Source organism: Ambystoma mexicanum, chromosome 2p (assembly GCF_040938575.1).
Source record: "Ambystoma mexicanum isolate Mex_15411 chromosome 2p, UKY_AmexF1_1, whole genome shotgun sequence".
NCBI classification, from domain to species: domain Eukaryota; kingdom Metazoa; phylum Chordata; class Amphibia; order Caudata; family Ambystomatidae; genus Ambystoma; species Ambystoma mexicanum.
In genome coordinates this window covers 1163093636-1163110509 of record NC_090923.1, presented here as the reverse complement: position 1 = coordinate 1163110509, position 16874 = coordinate 1163093636, and the positions used below count along the sequence as shown (strand labels likewise).

Here is a 16874-nt window from a genome sequence, read left to right as displayed (position 1 = left end):
CACTAAGTGCACACGCGCCACAATCCTTCACCATAATTTCAACCTTCCAATCCATAGATGGCTCCCAGTATTCCTCCCGCAACCTCCTCTTGGTTAGAGAGCGACCTAAGTGATCCTCGTGTGCCAACGCCACCAACTTACTCCTTACACTCGCAGGCAGAATTAATCTCTCGCCCCTCGACACTCCCCATGGCCCAACGGCTAGCTCATCCAACACCTGGGCGTAACCTTTCCTTCTGCCCTACCCCTGACAGCATCCCAACCTTTGAGCAGACCCTCCTTAATCCAACGTAACTCAACATCCTTCTCGCTTTCCACCTCCCAATCGTCCTTGTCAATTGTAGGAAGAATACTGGCAACCTGCATAGTCATCTCTCCAGCTACTTCTACTTGTACACTATTGGACACTGCAGCCAGTAAGCGAGACAAGCAATCAGCCACAACATTCTTCCTCCCACGCAAATACTCCATGGTAAAATTGTACTCTTGTAATTCCACTACCCATCTGGTTATTCTTGAGGAAACAGATGCGGTGCCCCTGGTGGAAAATACATGTATCAACGGTTTGTGTTCAGTCCTGACCACGTAAGGAATGCCCCATAAAAATGTTCTAAAGTGCTTGGAGGCCCATGTTACCGCTAGAGCCTCCTCTCAATCACCGAGTACCTAGCCTCGGCATCCCTCAGGGCTCTGGAAGCAAACGCCACAGGACCATACTCTCCATCACACCACTGCTCCAACACAGCTCCAAGCCCCACCTCGCTGGCATCCACCGTGTGAACTGTCTTACACTTGGGATCAAACGTTCTCAAACATGGCACATGGTCCACTTCATCCTTTACCAAATCAAACTCCTCCTGACACTTGCTAGACCATTCAAATCTAACACACTTCTTGAGCAAAGCTCTCATAGATGCTGTTTTTTTCTGCATAATTGGGAATAAACTTCACATAGTACTCTGTTAATCCTAAGAATGATCTCAACTGATCTTTGTTAGTGGGAGCAGGCGTCTCCTTCATGGCTTGGATTAGCTCTGGTTTAGGACTGACACCACCAGCACTGAGTGTATGCCCTAAATACGATACACTGGGCACACCAACTTGGCACTTTGACAATTTCAGCGTAATTCCCTTCTGGCTTAGCACCCTCATGACCTCATGTACCCTGTCATCATGTTGTGTGCGGCAACTGCCCCAGACCAGGATATCATCCTGAAAATAACTCACCAGTCACACTGCTAAACAATTCTTGCATAAGACGTTGAAATACAGCAGACGCCGATGCCAAGCCAAACTGCATGCGGCAAAATCGGTAAGCACCAAAAGGAGTTATGAAAGAAGTAAGGGGCCTTGAATCTACATGTTAATCCATCTGATGGTAAGCAGCTGATAATTCAAAGGTTGAAAACCATGTTGCTCTGCCCAGGGTCAACAATAACTCATTCATATTTGGTAACGGGTGGTGATCTACCCAAATGCTAGCATTTAACTCTCAGAGGTCCACACACATCCTCAACCCTCCATCACTCTTCTTCTCAAGTACCACAGGAAACACCCATTCAGAGCACTCTATTTCTTCAATAATTCCCTCAGTGTTAAGCTTCTCCAACTCACATTTCAGTCCCTCTCTAGCCAAAACCAGATCGCTCCTCACCTTCTGCACTTTGGGTATTGCTCCTCTCTTGAGAACAATGCGGTGAGAAAAACCTTTAAGCTTCCCCAGCTTATCGGAAAATACACCTGGGTATTTATCCCGCAAAGACTCAGCTGTTAGCCCACCCCCATCTTCACAAGAACCATCCTGAATACTCAACACCGGCACTTCCTTTCCAGGGTGAATCTCAATATTTAAAGCAGCTTGCTCATCCCAACCTAAAACACTAGTCCCTTTGAGTGCCACATAAAGCTTCCCCACAGTGTGCCGCTCTCTATATTCAATGTGGGCTTGCTCATAACCTAGTACCTTGATAGGGGCTTGCCCGTACGCACTAGGTCTTATGTCGGAAGGACACAAATTTGATACTGCCTTCCCAAACTTCTCCGTGTATGTTTCAGGTAATATCATGGTATACGGCGAACCTGAACCCCCCAGCATCTCCGAAGGGTGACCATTGACTAACACAGTCACCCACGGACCCTTCCGTACAGCGCCCTCTACATGTAGTATCGCCCCTTGATTGGATGTATCAAATGTTCCAGCATCCTGGCCCGCAACACCATCAGACACCACCATACCCACAACACCTTTGGTCTCATCTCACTATTAACCTTACACATGCGTGCATAGTGTCCCTTGCATTTGCATCGCCTGCACTCAATGCTGATAGCCGGACATTCTTTTGAGCCGATAGGATGACTAAACCAACCACATTATTTGCAAGGTTCCCTACCCTTAGACACCCTCCAACCCTGATTGTCCCCTTTCTCAAGCCTCTTTTTAATATCTGCACTGCTCCTCCTATACTGAGGCAAGATGGCTTGTACCATGTCTTTAGGACCTTCCTTCTCCGTGACAATCTGCACGCTGGCCCATGACGCTTCTATAGCCCTGGCAGTCTCCACCACCTTGTCCAATAGTGGATCACTCTCAATCCAAAGTCTCTCTCTAATTTTTTGAATGCTGGTTTTCATCATGATCTGGTCCCGTATGTATTCATCCAAAATACCAGAAAAGTTACATGTAGCCATTAATGTTCGTAAAGCTGTAACATAGGAATCAATGGACTCTCCTACTCCTTGTGCTCTCGAAAAGAACTGATAGCGTTCCAAGACCACATTGATCCTTCTCCCAAATCGTCCTTCTAGCTTTTTCAAGGCAGTCTCATAGTCGCTTATTACTCTGTCGCCTTCACCACCACCAGGAATGTATGCATCCTCACCTGGCAAATGGTGAAATATTCGCAGCCCCTTCTGTACCAATACAGTTCAAAAGCGCAGCCTCTCTCTCATCGTCACTAAAATGTGCGCCCCCAGCCGCCAGTATACTTTGAAAGCATCTATCCACTGATCCCATGGAGATGCTGGTACCCCCGGGGACCGCAAGAAAGCAGGGGGGGGGCCTGGCAGCAGTATGAAGCACAGTAACAGGCAACACCCAAAGCAGTTGAGTGATTCAGTATGGGTGCTGCCCACCCCACTTTACGTAGGCAGTTGTCCCCTGTCAGGGGCACAAACAACATGTTTGCCCCAGGAGTCCCTTTTCCGGTATGCGTTAGTTTAAAGTCCAACAATACTTGCCATGCGACGCTGCCCGTGGTACCTGAAGAGTACAGCGCAGGTTGTGCTAATGCAAGATCAAATAGTACCTGTAACTTGAAGTTCCTACGTGTCACTCCGTCGTAGCACCTTAATGAACAGATCCTCACGCTTGTCATCCGATAACTCCACGGGGAGACTCATGCGGGCCGCGTCTGCCACTAAGCCCATGCAGACCCAGAATTGATCTGCATAATTCAGGAGACCACGATGACTGCCGAGGGTTTGTCAATCACACCCGCCTCTTTCTGGGTAGTGATACGTTGCGCTTCGGTAGGTCGCTGCTGATGGTCAATCAGAGCGCGTGTACGCCCACACGACGCCTGAACAGCTGACCCCCTTCGATAGTCAATTTGACGTCCACAGTTTCTCACCTTCTTCCGGGTAGCAATATGGTGCGCTTCAATAGGCCGCTGCTGATGGCCAATCAGGGCGCGTGTATGCCCACAAGACACCTGAACAGCTGATCCTCCCCGATGGCCAATTAGGCGCACAGGGCACGCCCACAGTTTCTTCTAGATGGATATGTCCACACACCACCTGCCGCACTCCTCCTTCCTCTCCGTCCGTGTGAAGGCTGCTCACACCGTTGCAGCGCCGCCTGCTCCCGTTCCAGACGAACAACTTCCTGCAGCAGGCACTAGCAATATGCCGGTGAGATTGCGGACGAAAGGCGGATGTCAGGGCCTGGATCCGCCGGGAGGCGCTGACCACCCCCGCGTGGGCCGGGGTCCAGAATACCTTTGTCGCAGTGATAATGGCAACAAATCAACTGATACGCCTGGAATGTTGATCTACGAGGTAGAACAACATTCCACGCGTGCCAGACTATGACAGTACGCCCTCTCCTGAAAAAGTCCTCACTAGACCGCAACATCCCTAATAACTACAGACCCATTACCACAGTCCGCTTCCTCCTAAAAATACTGGACAAAGCTGCCTACTTACAAGTCCAACAATTCCTGGAAACCAACAACATCCTAGACACCCGACAATACGGTTTCCGCCCCGGCCACGGAACCGAACCTGCCTTACTCGACCTTAAAAAAACAGATGGATGACATCAGAGACAGAGGGAAATCCACACTACTAGACCTGTCGGCCGGATTCGACTTGGTCTATCACAATACTCTCTGTCAACACCTTTTCTCATCAGCACACTTCTCCGTAAATGCTATCAGCTGGATATCCTCATTCCTTCAAGGTAGAGCCATGCAAGTATTCTCAGACAAAATGTCTGCAAAGCCAGCCATTATCCAATGTGGAGTTCCACAGGGCTCTTGCATATCACCCACGCTCTACAACATATTCACCATACCTCTCTTTAACATACTTGACTCACTCAGCATTATGTACACCAATTACACCGACGATGCAAAAATACTCCTCCCTCTTACTGGTGACTATGAGGCAGATGCCAAGTCCCTCAACGGCACCTACTGGTTGTGCCCCAATGGCGATAAGACAGAGCTACTACTGCTAGGAACCAATGACACTCGGTCCAAACTTGACACCCGATACTCCTCCATTAATATTGATAACTCCACAATCCCAGTATCCCAGGCTGTAAAAACGGTTGGAGTCTACCTAGACGCAAACCTATCCATGTCTAGGCAAGTCCTCACTTACCACTCAGCCCGCCCTACCTCTCCCATAGAGTTAACACCCCCCCCCCCCAGACCTTCTAGAACACCCTACACCAATCTGCTCTCGGTACTTCTAGTCAAGCGTGCCAGAGGAGGGGGAGCCAGTTTCCCTTTCATTGCAGCCAGACAATGGGACACCCTCCCACTCACACTCAGAGCTGAACCCTCACACACTGCTTTCCGCAAAGCTATAAAAACATGGCTCTTCTCACAAACGCCCTAAATTAATACTGCCATTATCCATTTTACCTTCTTACCTACAAAAGCAGTTATATGCAGTTTGTCATTTTCTGATATGCGGCACACTATGTAACCCCTGTGCAACCATATCGCCACTCGTTAAACCATCATGAATCTATGTATGCTCCTCCTCCTGTAACTAAGCCGGCTCCATCTTACAGCACTATGTAAGAGGCCATACTGTTGTATGTTCTATGGTTTTAATATGTAACCATATGTAACCACCCATGTAATACATCATGTACCCAAACAGGTTTACATAACTGTATCTAAGCTGACTCCTTGTGACAAAGCTGATTCCTTGTAATAGCACTGCGATGCCTTTGGGCTGCCTGTGCGCTTTATACATTAAAAAAAAAAAATAATAAGAGAACTCACCCTGGCCTTAAAAAGTCTGTAATAACAGAAAGATACTGATTGATCATCCTAACCTTGATCTGCCGATAACTCCATGAAAATGTCCCTAAACAGATTCCAAAAGGTATTTTGTGACAGAAGCTTATTTGCATCCTATGCCCCACCACTCTAAAACAAAAGGCTCAATCTGTGTTAAAGAAAACATCAATGAAAGGAAGATGTTTTGGAGTTTGAGTTCCAACACTATAGAACTTGAGAGCTATCGAAATGTATCTAATCTTCAGAAAAGCCTTTAAAACATACCTTTTGAAATATTATGCATTGTAAGATTCCCAGCACCCACCACCCTACCCCCAGCACATGCTGAATCACTTGATGAAGCACTCCAGGTCACCTGGCTTAGTTTACACTTTTAGATTACATTTACATAGAGCTGTACATTACTTTTTTCTTTTGTGCAAAATATTGTATTTCATTTCAATAACTAGACATTTAACAATAAATAAAACATATCCAACACATAATCTTCATATAACATGCATTCATTGTGCTATCTATTAACTATGTACTTTTAATGAGAAAAAAGTACATTACTTCCTAATATACTAAATTCAATAAAGCTGAATGAGCAAAATAAAGAGCTTCCTTTCAGGCCACTTTGGTCAACCCCCCGTAGTTGTCAGTCACAAAGAAGAATGCAGCTGTTCGTAGTTTGTGTATGTTTTGTCATTGAAGTCCCTAAACAAATATGTCCTAGTCTGTAAAGGAAAATAATACTTTTTCCCAATTCTGTAAATGCTGGTGATACCATAACACTGTACATAAAACATCAGTGAACAATACCTTAGTGGTTCTATAGTGGGGCATGTTTAGTTTGTTTTGGAGGCCTGGTGGTCTCCAGTCTTGGTATTGCCCAAGTTAAAAACAGAACATGAGAGCTACAGCTGTGAGGAAGAGATAGTTAAGAATTCAGACATTACATATGGGCCATGAATGCTGACGTGTCTCTGTTGCTATGCATTGCGACTTCCATGGTCCTGCATTCCAAGGGTAAATTCTGCAAGTTTGTAGCTCTGCTTTTCTTGTATGACTTCCTTCCAAAGGTGACATCTAGCCCTGTGTGGCATGCACTGTGACACGCTCGGAATGTGTGGCCTCCTTGGGTTCAGTGTTACAACACAATGGGGCAGTGATGTCATAGGCAATCACCCTCCAGAATACTGGCCATCTCTGCAGCTTTCAAGAACATACACCTGCTTCCTTAATGCAGTTCCTCAGAAGACTTGGGCCGCTACCTTCTTCCTCGAAGAAGGATGAAATTTCTGCTCATCCTTCTTAACATCCTAAGACTGAATTTCTCTTCCAGCTGTGAGTTTAACTACTATTTTCTCTTCTGGGCCTGAATGTAAGGGGCTGCGTCCTGGCAGCTTGTTCAGGGAATTGTAGGGATGGGGCTCATGAAGCATGGGTTCCAAAGCAAATTCCAACAAAGAATCCTGTTGTTGGAGGTATAGACTTTGCAAAGGGGCCTTCTCTTCCTCTTCACTACAGTTGCATGCTTGCTAGTGACACAAGTATCAGGCTTAGATTGCTTCTCAATGCTGTCTGAAGACCAACTGAAGCCTCTGTAGCGCCTTGGACTGATTAATGACACAAAGAGCACAACAGTGTGGTAGTGTTGCTTTTGCAAAAGTTTACTACGATCCTACTACTTACGGGACCCATGGTATCTTACATTTCTGATCCTTGTGCGCTTATAAACATTCAGGCTTGCATTGGATGTTGGGGGCAGATATGTAAGCCCATATTATAATGGCTACTTCCTGGTGCCTTTTCCACACTTTTCTTCATGACTTGGAGCAGCATTTTACTCCATGTATCTATTTTTTCCATGTTTGTATTTAGTTCTAAGTTTTGCTTCCACCTGAAGCTTGAATGATTAACTGGGCCTATATCATACTTACCAAGATCATTGCATTTCAGGAGCATATTAACACACTGAGTTAAGTCTGAATGTGCCAGAAGAAGGCCTGTAAAAGTGAATGGAGCATAAGAGTATTGAGGAGAGAGCAGGACAGATTAGACTAGGAAAAGGGGGTGGTGAGTTTATTTTGCCCAGTTGCTGATGCAAGAGGTGAGCCTTGAGATTGTTGTGGAAGGGTAGGTAGTTGGAAGTATGATATGGTGTGGTGTGGAAGTGTGGTGCACAACTGGGTGGGCGGGAAGGTTTGTTTTTGGGGAAAACCTCACATCATGTTTTCCATGAAAGGGTGATGTTTCTAGGTCGACTGTTGGGGTACTTTTGCGTGTTATTAGCGGTGGGATGCTTCATAGCAGTGGCCTGCCTGCCATGTTTGTACTTGCTGCATGTCCTTTTCTCGCACATTGCTTTTTTAAGCATATGCATATGTCTCTGGTTTGAATATTTATTAATGTGTCTAGCAGTATCTGCTGACTTCACACCTGTTTCAAGCACACAAAGGCCTCTTCCTGTGCTCTGGCTGCGCCCTCAAAATATATGTCTGAATATGGCAATTTCTTACCTCTGACCTGGAGTAAGATGGTCAACAAAGACAGTGAGCCACAAAGATAAGACTAAAAGAATATGGTTAGTCATTTTGAATACTTTAGTGTACAAAGGGCTGCTATGCTGTAAAAAACCAAGGTGCCATGGTGTGAACCAAACAGTGTAAAAAGGTACCACTGCCACTAGCCTGTCGGGGCAACATTGGGTTAGCAAATAATACCTTTAAAGGGGGGCGCTGCACAGCAGCAACTAAAATGGCCGCCTGAGTTCATAGTGCCATGTCTGGTGATATCCTTTATTAAATAATTCCTTTCATTCAGCTCAGCAGAGCAGTTTCCTGGTAAGCGGTGGAACCTGGTAGGAAGACGGTGACTAACTCTGTGCTTGGAGTCTGAAGTTCGAGATGCTGTGGCCGGCAGCGGGACACAGGTGTGGATGTGTCCTCACTGCAATAACCTTGGGACTTGGCCACTTCTTAGTTCATACCACCACCCCGGGTAATTTTTCTGGTAATGATCTATTACTAACAACGCCTGCGGCATAACCTTTAAAGTAATAACAAATGTCACTATAAAGCTTATTCTTTGTGGCTTAAAAAGGGTGCAGGTTTATTACATATACATAATCACATTTATTCCGTTGTTCTTCATGATTGTCCATACTGCAAATCACACATACATATTAATCCTGGGTTTCAAACAATATATTTGCAATAAAACCATTTCTCCAAATCACATTTTGCTTACATTCTTAATCCTTGTTTCCAAACATATATTTGCAATAAAAAAACAATTCTCTTTAAGCGGTAACCAGCCAACTACATCACGATTCTCATACTTTCCCCTCGAATTGATCATCTCCACATTTTATCAAACCAAAGCTCCCCAACCAAAATTCTCATTGCTCTGCCTGCCCTTGCAGGAGTTACCAGGCCGGGCGAGCGCCGTATCTGACAAGGGAAACTGTTAAAATCAAAATGTGTCTTACTTCCCCCTCGCATCAGTAATCTACATATTTCATTAGGCCAAAGCTCCCCAACCAAAAGACTCATTGGTCTGCCTGCCCTTGTAGGAGATCATGGGCTGGAGGAACACTGTTCCTGAGCTGAGCTTTATTCTGTTATTAAAACCCCACTCGCCGTTTGGCTTCAGAGAGAGGCAAAACCCCTCCTGATTATTGCCAAGCTCACTTCATGGTCTTTTTAGACCAACTGATCACTTGTATACCACCCCTGCGACTACGGCAGCCGTTTCAGCATGATAGTGCTACCTACCTGCCATTGGTCACAACATCCTATATTGTTGAAAATAGAAAAAAACTCTGTGACTCTGCGCCAGATTTGTCACACTTGATTAGGTTTTATTATGTTATAAGCCCTTGATAACGTGTGTTTTGGCTCAACAAAGCCTTTTTCAAATCTGGGCTAAAGAAAAACACTGTCTTGCTCAATTTGAACTTTATCTCAAAATATCTGCAATTCCCCGAAGTGGTACCCATATTATTATTCCCCAAATACCCACCAATTCAGGAAACAAAAATATAAACATATCCACAAATCATGGTTAAATTTCATAAGTAAGTTGACAGAGATTGGGGATGGGTAATGGGGAGACTTGCAATGGTGGTAAAACATGATCAAAATACAATTCAAAAGTTAATTTCCAAACGAGAAGGAGAAATTGGGTAAGGGAGAAAAAACACAAGCAAGGACAAATATAAAATACAATAAACAACGTAGAATTGGAGAGAAAAAACAAAAGTACTACCCTTTTTTTAATTAAGGTTATGTTCCCTTCTAAAATGGGTCACTTACCCAGATTGTGCTAGATATATTCACTCATTTTCATGACGCTGAATTAAGTCTTGGGGTTAATCCCAGAATTTCTTTCTGCCAAATATGTATAAACAATGGATTATTGCCTGTTTTTAACATACCTGTATTAATATGATTGTATTAAGGTCCTGTCGTAGTCTCCACGGTCAAAGGTTTAAATTTTATATTATAGGTATGATTACCGCCATGATACTTAATTCGATGGAGTTCTTTTTATTGAGTTATGTCCGATCGTGTCCAAGTTGTAAAGTTTCATGCATATGTTACTTATGAGCTCCACCCGTAATGTTTAAAGTGTACAATATTATGAAGTATAATATAATTTTACCAAACTCTCATTAGAACGTTCTTTTCTGCTCACGTTAAGCTCCTGAATCACTCGCGTTGGCTCTCTGCTGGTTGTTTAGACCGCGGTCGCCATCTTGGAAACCTTTGTTATAAAGGTTTCCATGGCGACTCGGCTTGCCGGGCTTCCCGAAACAAATTCTCTGCGGCCGTACATCTTGTTTATTAATTTGCTAAATTATCTATCTTGTCATTGAAGATTGTTGTACTGATTGTGTATAAGGTAACATATAAGATATTATACATTTGTAAAGAAAATATTCTTGTAACATCCACCATTTGCGTTCCTCTGTTGCTAAAATGTTACCATAACAACCCTTCCAGGCCAAATACGCTATCAATACGAAACCTTCATCCAGGAATACCACACCCAACACATCATCAGCAAGTTCAGGTGTGGAATCTGACCCAGACAATCAAGATGTGGAAGTTATTTTCTTATTGTAAAAGCACCATAGTGGGTTGCACTTCTGGTAAAAAATAATATAGGTAATTCTTTGATTGCTGTTCCAAAAAATTAGATTTTATTTTTGCACGTGTTTCCCCACGGTGATTATCCGTGGTTCTTCAGGAGAGATACTCATTTTCTTATTCTTTATATCTCAACCAACATTCTCTCTAAATGTTCTTATCTGTATTGTCATCAGCAGTATTTATTCTTATTTTCAAAATAATTCCTTCCAAAATATTTTTTTGCCTTTTTGTTTCTGCTGTTCCTCAGGATCGATTGCCACCAGTCGCCAGGATCCGCGACTGTATTGCCGATGACAATACAGATATGAAAATTTAGAGAGAATGTTGGCAACATCAATCAAAGAATTACCTATTTTATTTTTTACCAGAAGCGCAACCCACTATGGTGCTTTTACAATAAGACAATTGTTTTAGGATATTGCTGCAGTCGCAATATAAGCACTTACGGTGCAGAATCTGGGTCAACAAATAAATTCTTTTTAGGCACATTATTGATATCGCCAAAGTAGGAAAATAAAGCCGAAAAGGACTGCAAAATAGTTAAACAAAGAAGATGTGGCAGTTAGTAAAGCTAATGAAGACAAAGGATACATGAATCAAATCAAACGGTACAAGAAATGGGATAGAGGATTTATGCAAAAAATGGTCAGTTTTCAACTACCGCAACCAGCACTATACACAGTCCAGTGCAAGGAGGAGAGGAAGGGGGGGGACAACGAGAACCTAGAAGCCGCAACAGACCAGAAAAGACAAACGCGGGCCAGTTCAAAAGAAGCCAACAAGAACAAATAGGAGAGGATCTAGTCTTAAATCTTTCCAGGAGAAATATCACAGAAGATTAACGCAAATTACTTAATAAAGGACTCTCATTTGCACCAACAAGAGAATTGAAACCAATTGACATACACATCGACCTTTACAAATTTATGCGAAAGATCAAATTAAAAAAGTTTTTTGCAACCAAAACACCGGGGCATTACGTAACAAAAGAACAGCCACCACCCATAAGTGAGCTTACAATTCGAGATATAGAGGATACTTATACTTTGAGATCATTGACAGAAGATGAAGATTTTGAGATGAGGAACCTTCTATATGAATTATGAATACAACCAGATAGTTTGACAACGAAAGAACTTAAAACGAAATCTAAATTTGTTCTGTAATTACAAATGGACAATGTAATTGATACATTCTATCAAGCAGTTACAAAAGAATTCTATAAAATATCTAAACATGTGAAAAAGGACAACAGGAGTTATAAATACAACAAAGATAATTTGACACTTGAAGAAAAAAGAGCTGTCAAAGAATTATCAATGGATATATCGATCGTCGTCAAAGAGGCTGATAAAGGAACTCCATCGAATTAAGTATCACGGCGGTAATCATACCTATAATATAAGATTTAAACCTTTGACCATGGAGACTACGACAGGACCTTAATGCAATCCTATCAATATAGGTATGTTAAAAACAGGCAATAATCCATTGTTTATACATATTTGGCAGGAAGAAATTCTGGGAGTAACCCCAAGACTTAATTTACCGTCATAAAAATGAGTGAATATATCTAGCACAATCTGGGTGACCCATTTTAGAAAGAAACACGACCTTAATAAAAAAAAAGGTAGTACTTTGCAAGCATCACTAACAAAATGTATTTTTGTTTTTTCTCTCCAATTCTACGTTGTTTATTGTATTTTATATTTTTCCTTGCTTATGTTTTTTCTCCCTTACCCAATTTCTCCTTCTCGTTTGGAAATGAACTTTTGAATTGTATTTTTATCATGTTTTACCACTGTTGCAATCCTCTCCATCACCCATCCCCAATCTCTGTCAACTTACTTATACAATTTAACCATGATTCGTGAATATATTTATATTTTTGTATCCTGAATTGGTGGGTATTTGCAGTGGCAGATAGGCTTAACTCCCTAGATATGATTTAGGGAGCCGGGAAAAATAGAAAAGGGCTAACTGACTCATTACCAGCACTAGCACTTCTTTGAGAGGGGTCACTATGGCTGAAAATACCACAATCCTCCCGGATGGCGGTCCCTCCGCTAATATGAACATGGATCTGTATAAGAGTGCGATGTAAGCTGGGTTTGCCTCCGTCAACTTGGAGCTAGATGATGTAGTGGTCAGTATGAACTCCTTACGCACCAAACTAGACAAAGAAAGTGGACGGAATAATGTTGTGAAAACCCGAGTTAGTGACCTAGAAGATAGGGTGGGCACCCATGACCAAGATCTGAAATCAGTTAAAAAAAAGAATTGATGGCTGTGCGGGCAAAATGCGACGACTTGGAATCCTTCTCGGGCCGCAATAACATGCACATTGTGGGGTTCCCTGAGAAGGCAGTGCAGGAACCGATGTAACAGTTTGTAGAGGGTCTTTTGAAGTCTAGCTTCACCGATACACCGTTTTCAATGCAGTTTCTAGTGGAGAGAGCAGATTGAGCACTGGCCCCACCCTCGAAGCCCGGGGCGCCACTACACGTGATTATTGCCAGACTGCTGAATTACTGCGACAGGGATCTAATCTTGAGGCTCTCAAGAGAACCGGGATTGCTTCAATATCATTCAAGCAAGGTACGCATCTATCTAGATTTTTCTGGCGGGGTCCAAGCGGCCAGAAGATCATATGATCCTGTCAAATGCCTATTGCGCGAAAGACAGATACAATATGCGATTTTTTTTAAAAACATTTTTTTTTAATTTATTTATATTTATATAGCGCACAAGCAGCCCACGGGCATTGAGGCGCTGTTACTTGCAAAAAACTTAGTTACACAGGTACAGGCATAGTGGCGGTCGTTGATACATTATAAATATTACAGAACATCATGCTGGTGTTAAGACATTGCAGTTGGTCATTGTGTTACAACTTATGCATTGGGTCATGTGGTGAGTATTCATGATAATGTGCGGGGCCTTCCCAGCTAAACTACATATACAGCATGGAAGTAGGGCAAACTTTTTTGAATCACCGGGAGACGCTGCAGCATATATTGAACGATCAATACCGATCCTGGTAGGTCGTAGTCCGAATGGTGGTTGGATTAATCGAAAGTCATTGACAGCACAGTCATCCTCTGGCATTTGACTACTTAGAACTGCACTTAGGAATGATTTTCAACAAAATATGAATATTTCCTTTTAAGGGGCTTATGTTGGCTCTATGCCGGATGGAGCTACAGTCCAATAATAAGTTGCGGTTCGTAAACCCTGAGGTTTCGAAGGATAAGTGGTATTGGTTACCCTGTCATGTTGCGGTGGATGTGGGGGGATGTTGAATTAACATTTTTGACAGACATACAGTTTGATGTTGCATATTAGGCAGGCATGGATACTAATGGACTTTGTGTGGGACTAATGGAACAGGGGTGACCGTTACGCTATTTACGTGGAATGTGAGGAGGTTCAAAAACCCCATTAAGGCCCTGAAGATTTTATCTTATGTCGAAAGACACAGCCCTAAGATACTTATGCTCCAAGAAACACATGCTTTGGAAAGGTTTATGAGAGTTTTGCTCGTAAATGGGGTTCAATAAGGTTCTACACTGAATACTCATCACAAGCTAGAGGCGTCCTCACTCTTATTCACCATTCGGTGGGGTTTCAGGTTATCAGCAACTGTGTGGACTGTAAGGGAGGAATGGTATCACAAGTATGACACTGACACAAGAGCTACAAGTTTCAAAACCTTTATGAAATTCTTGGGGTTTGGAAACACTCCTATTTTGCCCTATAGGTATAATGGGAGTAGTCTCTACCATCAAATAATTAAAAAAACACAGTCATAGTTAGTCTATCTCAAATCAAAATGACCTATATTATAAAAACCTTATGCCTGCCCTATCTTTTTTACATATATTATGTAAAGGGGAATGTGTATGCAAAGGAAACTCGGTGTTATAATATAAAGGATCAAGGTGACTGAGTCAGCTCTCCTCCCCACGTTGGACAGCACGGAGTAAGGCGGCCCCCGCAGACAGGATGGCACACTCTGGCTCAGGTTCTAAAAAAAAAGGCAGTTCAAAACTTGGGCTGAGGCCCACTTGGCCTTCCACGTTAAAGTCACTTATTTTCAGTTCATCAAAAGTTCTTTTTACAGTTCAACAAAGGTCCACGTAGGTCTCCCTTTGTCGGGCTCGGACCTCTCAACACAAAGTACCTGATTCCACGTTGATCTCTCTCAGCTGGGCTCGGACTGCGCAATCACAGCAGTTGCAGGGTTTCCCTTCCCCAAGCTTTATTCACCTTCGTTATGGTTTCCCTTTCCCTAACTTATTTCAAAATCCAGGTCTCCCTCGGTCGGGCTCGGACCTTTCGCTGAAGTCAAAGACTGTCGAATGTGCAATGCTTTTTTGATAGACTTCGTCAGGACCACTTAGACTTTCACTTAATCTCTCCCTTATAGTATTTGCCCCAGTGGCTCTTGGTCTTGGTACCACGAAACAATCATAAAAGTTGAAGAAATCTTTCTCTTAAAGCAATCACCTTTTAATTTCCCCTTTTGACGTGATTAATCTTGACTATTGCGCATTTAAGAGTTCTTTCACTCTGTCACTTTTTAACAAGACATCAAACATTTTGCAGGCACTTTCGAGTGGGCTTTCTCCTTTTGGCAGACCACTGCGCTACTCTGTATCACTGGCTTCACAGTTATCAGTATCTTTAAAGTTCACTACCCATTTGCTTTCTTTCGCGTCTCATCAGCATGCTTGCAATCTTCATTTGTAAGATACACTGTTGCGGCTTCAATCTTTCCTTGACACAAACCGGCTTTTCATGTCTTTTGGTAACTCACTGGTTGTGTGCAATCCTTTCTTTTCTCTGTGGCTTTGATTCACGAGTCAAGGTTGATACCACAGGCTTGGCCTCACCTCCCCAACTCTGCCGTTCATCCAGGAGGGTCGCTGGCATCCTTGAATCACAACGCAGGCTTCTTCTTGTCTGGGATTTGGCTTTCTCCACGTATCCTTCATGGTTTCCCAGAGGCAACAACCTTCTGCAGGGATCTTCAGGGTTTCTCTATCCCTCGCTCTGGTCCCTCGATTGGTCGTCCTGTACCAGTGGGTTCACCTTCGCCCCGGTAGATCTGCTCCTTCTTGTGTCTCACCTTCCTCAGAGTGTGTCTCAATGTTCCGCCTTTTATCAGTTTGAGGGGAACTAAGGGGTGTCGGATGTATGTGATTAAGGTCAAATGCCTGACTTTGCCTGACCTTATTAATGGGACATGTGCAATGAGATATGCAGGTGTTAGTATTTGTACTCTGTCTTCCTCTTCCGCGGCCCAGTGTTTGTGTAGCAAGGGGGGGAGTTGGAACATCAGAAAATCATATAAAATAGGATGGGGTATGGGCCATTGGAAAAGGGGTATACCGCGTCTTACCATCAGCTGTCTCACCCCGACCCCTCAGTGATCCCTCACCTAGGTGATCCTCACGCACTGGTCCACCCCCAAGGTCTGGACCCAAAGGCGATGGCCGTGCCCTGCCCACCTTAGAGAGAGATTCCCAGGGACTAGTTTGTGAAACAAACTTTGGGTCCTCACAGGACCCACAGGGTAATGTTATAGTATGGGGTAAAATGGCAGGAACGCCGGTCGTGCTTGTTAACACATACAGGCCTAATGTCGATGATCCAGAGTTTTACCGACACATTTCTGATATTCTGTCAAAGGCTACCGATATCCCAATCATTTGGGGAGGAGATTTCAATACTATCCTGGACGTCGAAGTGGACCGATCGGCTAGTGCCCCTTGAGGGCTGATCAATACAGATCAGACACTTCAACAGTTAATGACTTATTTCCCATTATCTGATGTAGGGCGTGATTAAGCAATATGACCCTCGCGGCGGGGGCATTACCTGAGTCGGTAATGCACCCGCCGCGAGGGTCATATCGCTATTAGTACCCCGGCCCGCATTATGTGCGTGACCGGGGCATTAAAAGCAAAAAAAAAAAAAAGAAACTACCAAGAAAATGGCCGCAATGGAAAGGAAAAACGGAGTCCGTTTTCCCTTTCCATGGTGGTCATCGGGAGCGGACGCGCTGGGAACACAAGTGTTCCCAGCGCGCCCGCTCCTGAAAAAGGATCAAAAGAAGGTAAGTGGGGTTGGGAGGGCGGGAGTGGGACGGGGAAGTGGGGGAAATAAAAAACGTACCTGCGTTCGCGGCGGG

General features: G+C 43.7%; 1 protein-coding gene across 1 annotated transcript in view; it reads left to right on the top strand.

Annotated features, from left to right (window-relative positions):
- Positions 1-6746: 6746 nt before the first annotated feature.
- Positions 6747-16874, top strand: part of LOC138567268 (uncharacterized) — a 1463541-nt gene continuing 1453413 nt past the window's right edge. Inside the window, exon 1 of the mRNA XM_069645299.1 lies at positions 6747-6866. Within this exon, the coding sequence (XP_069501400.1) occupies positions 6812-6866 (55 nt within the window). The 5' untranslated portion in view covers positions 6747-6811. The remainder of the gene's footprint in view (positions 6867-16874) is intronic.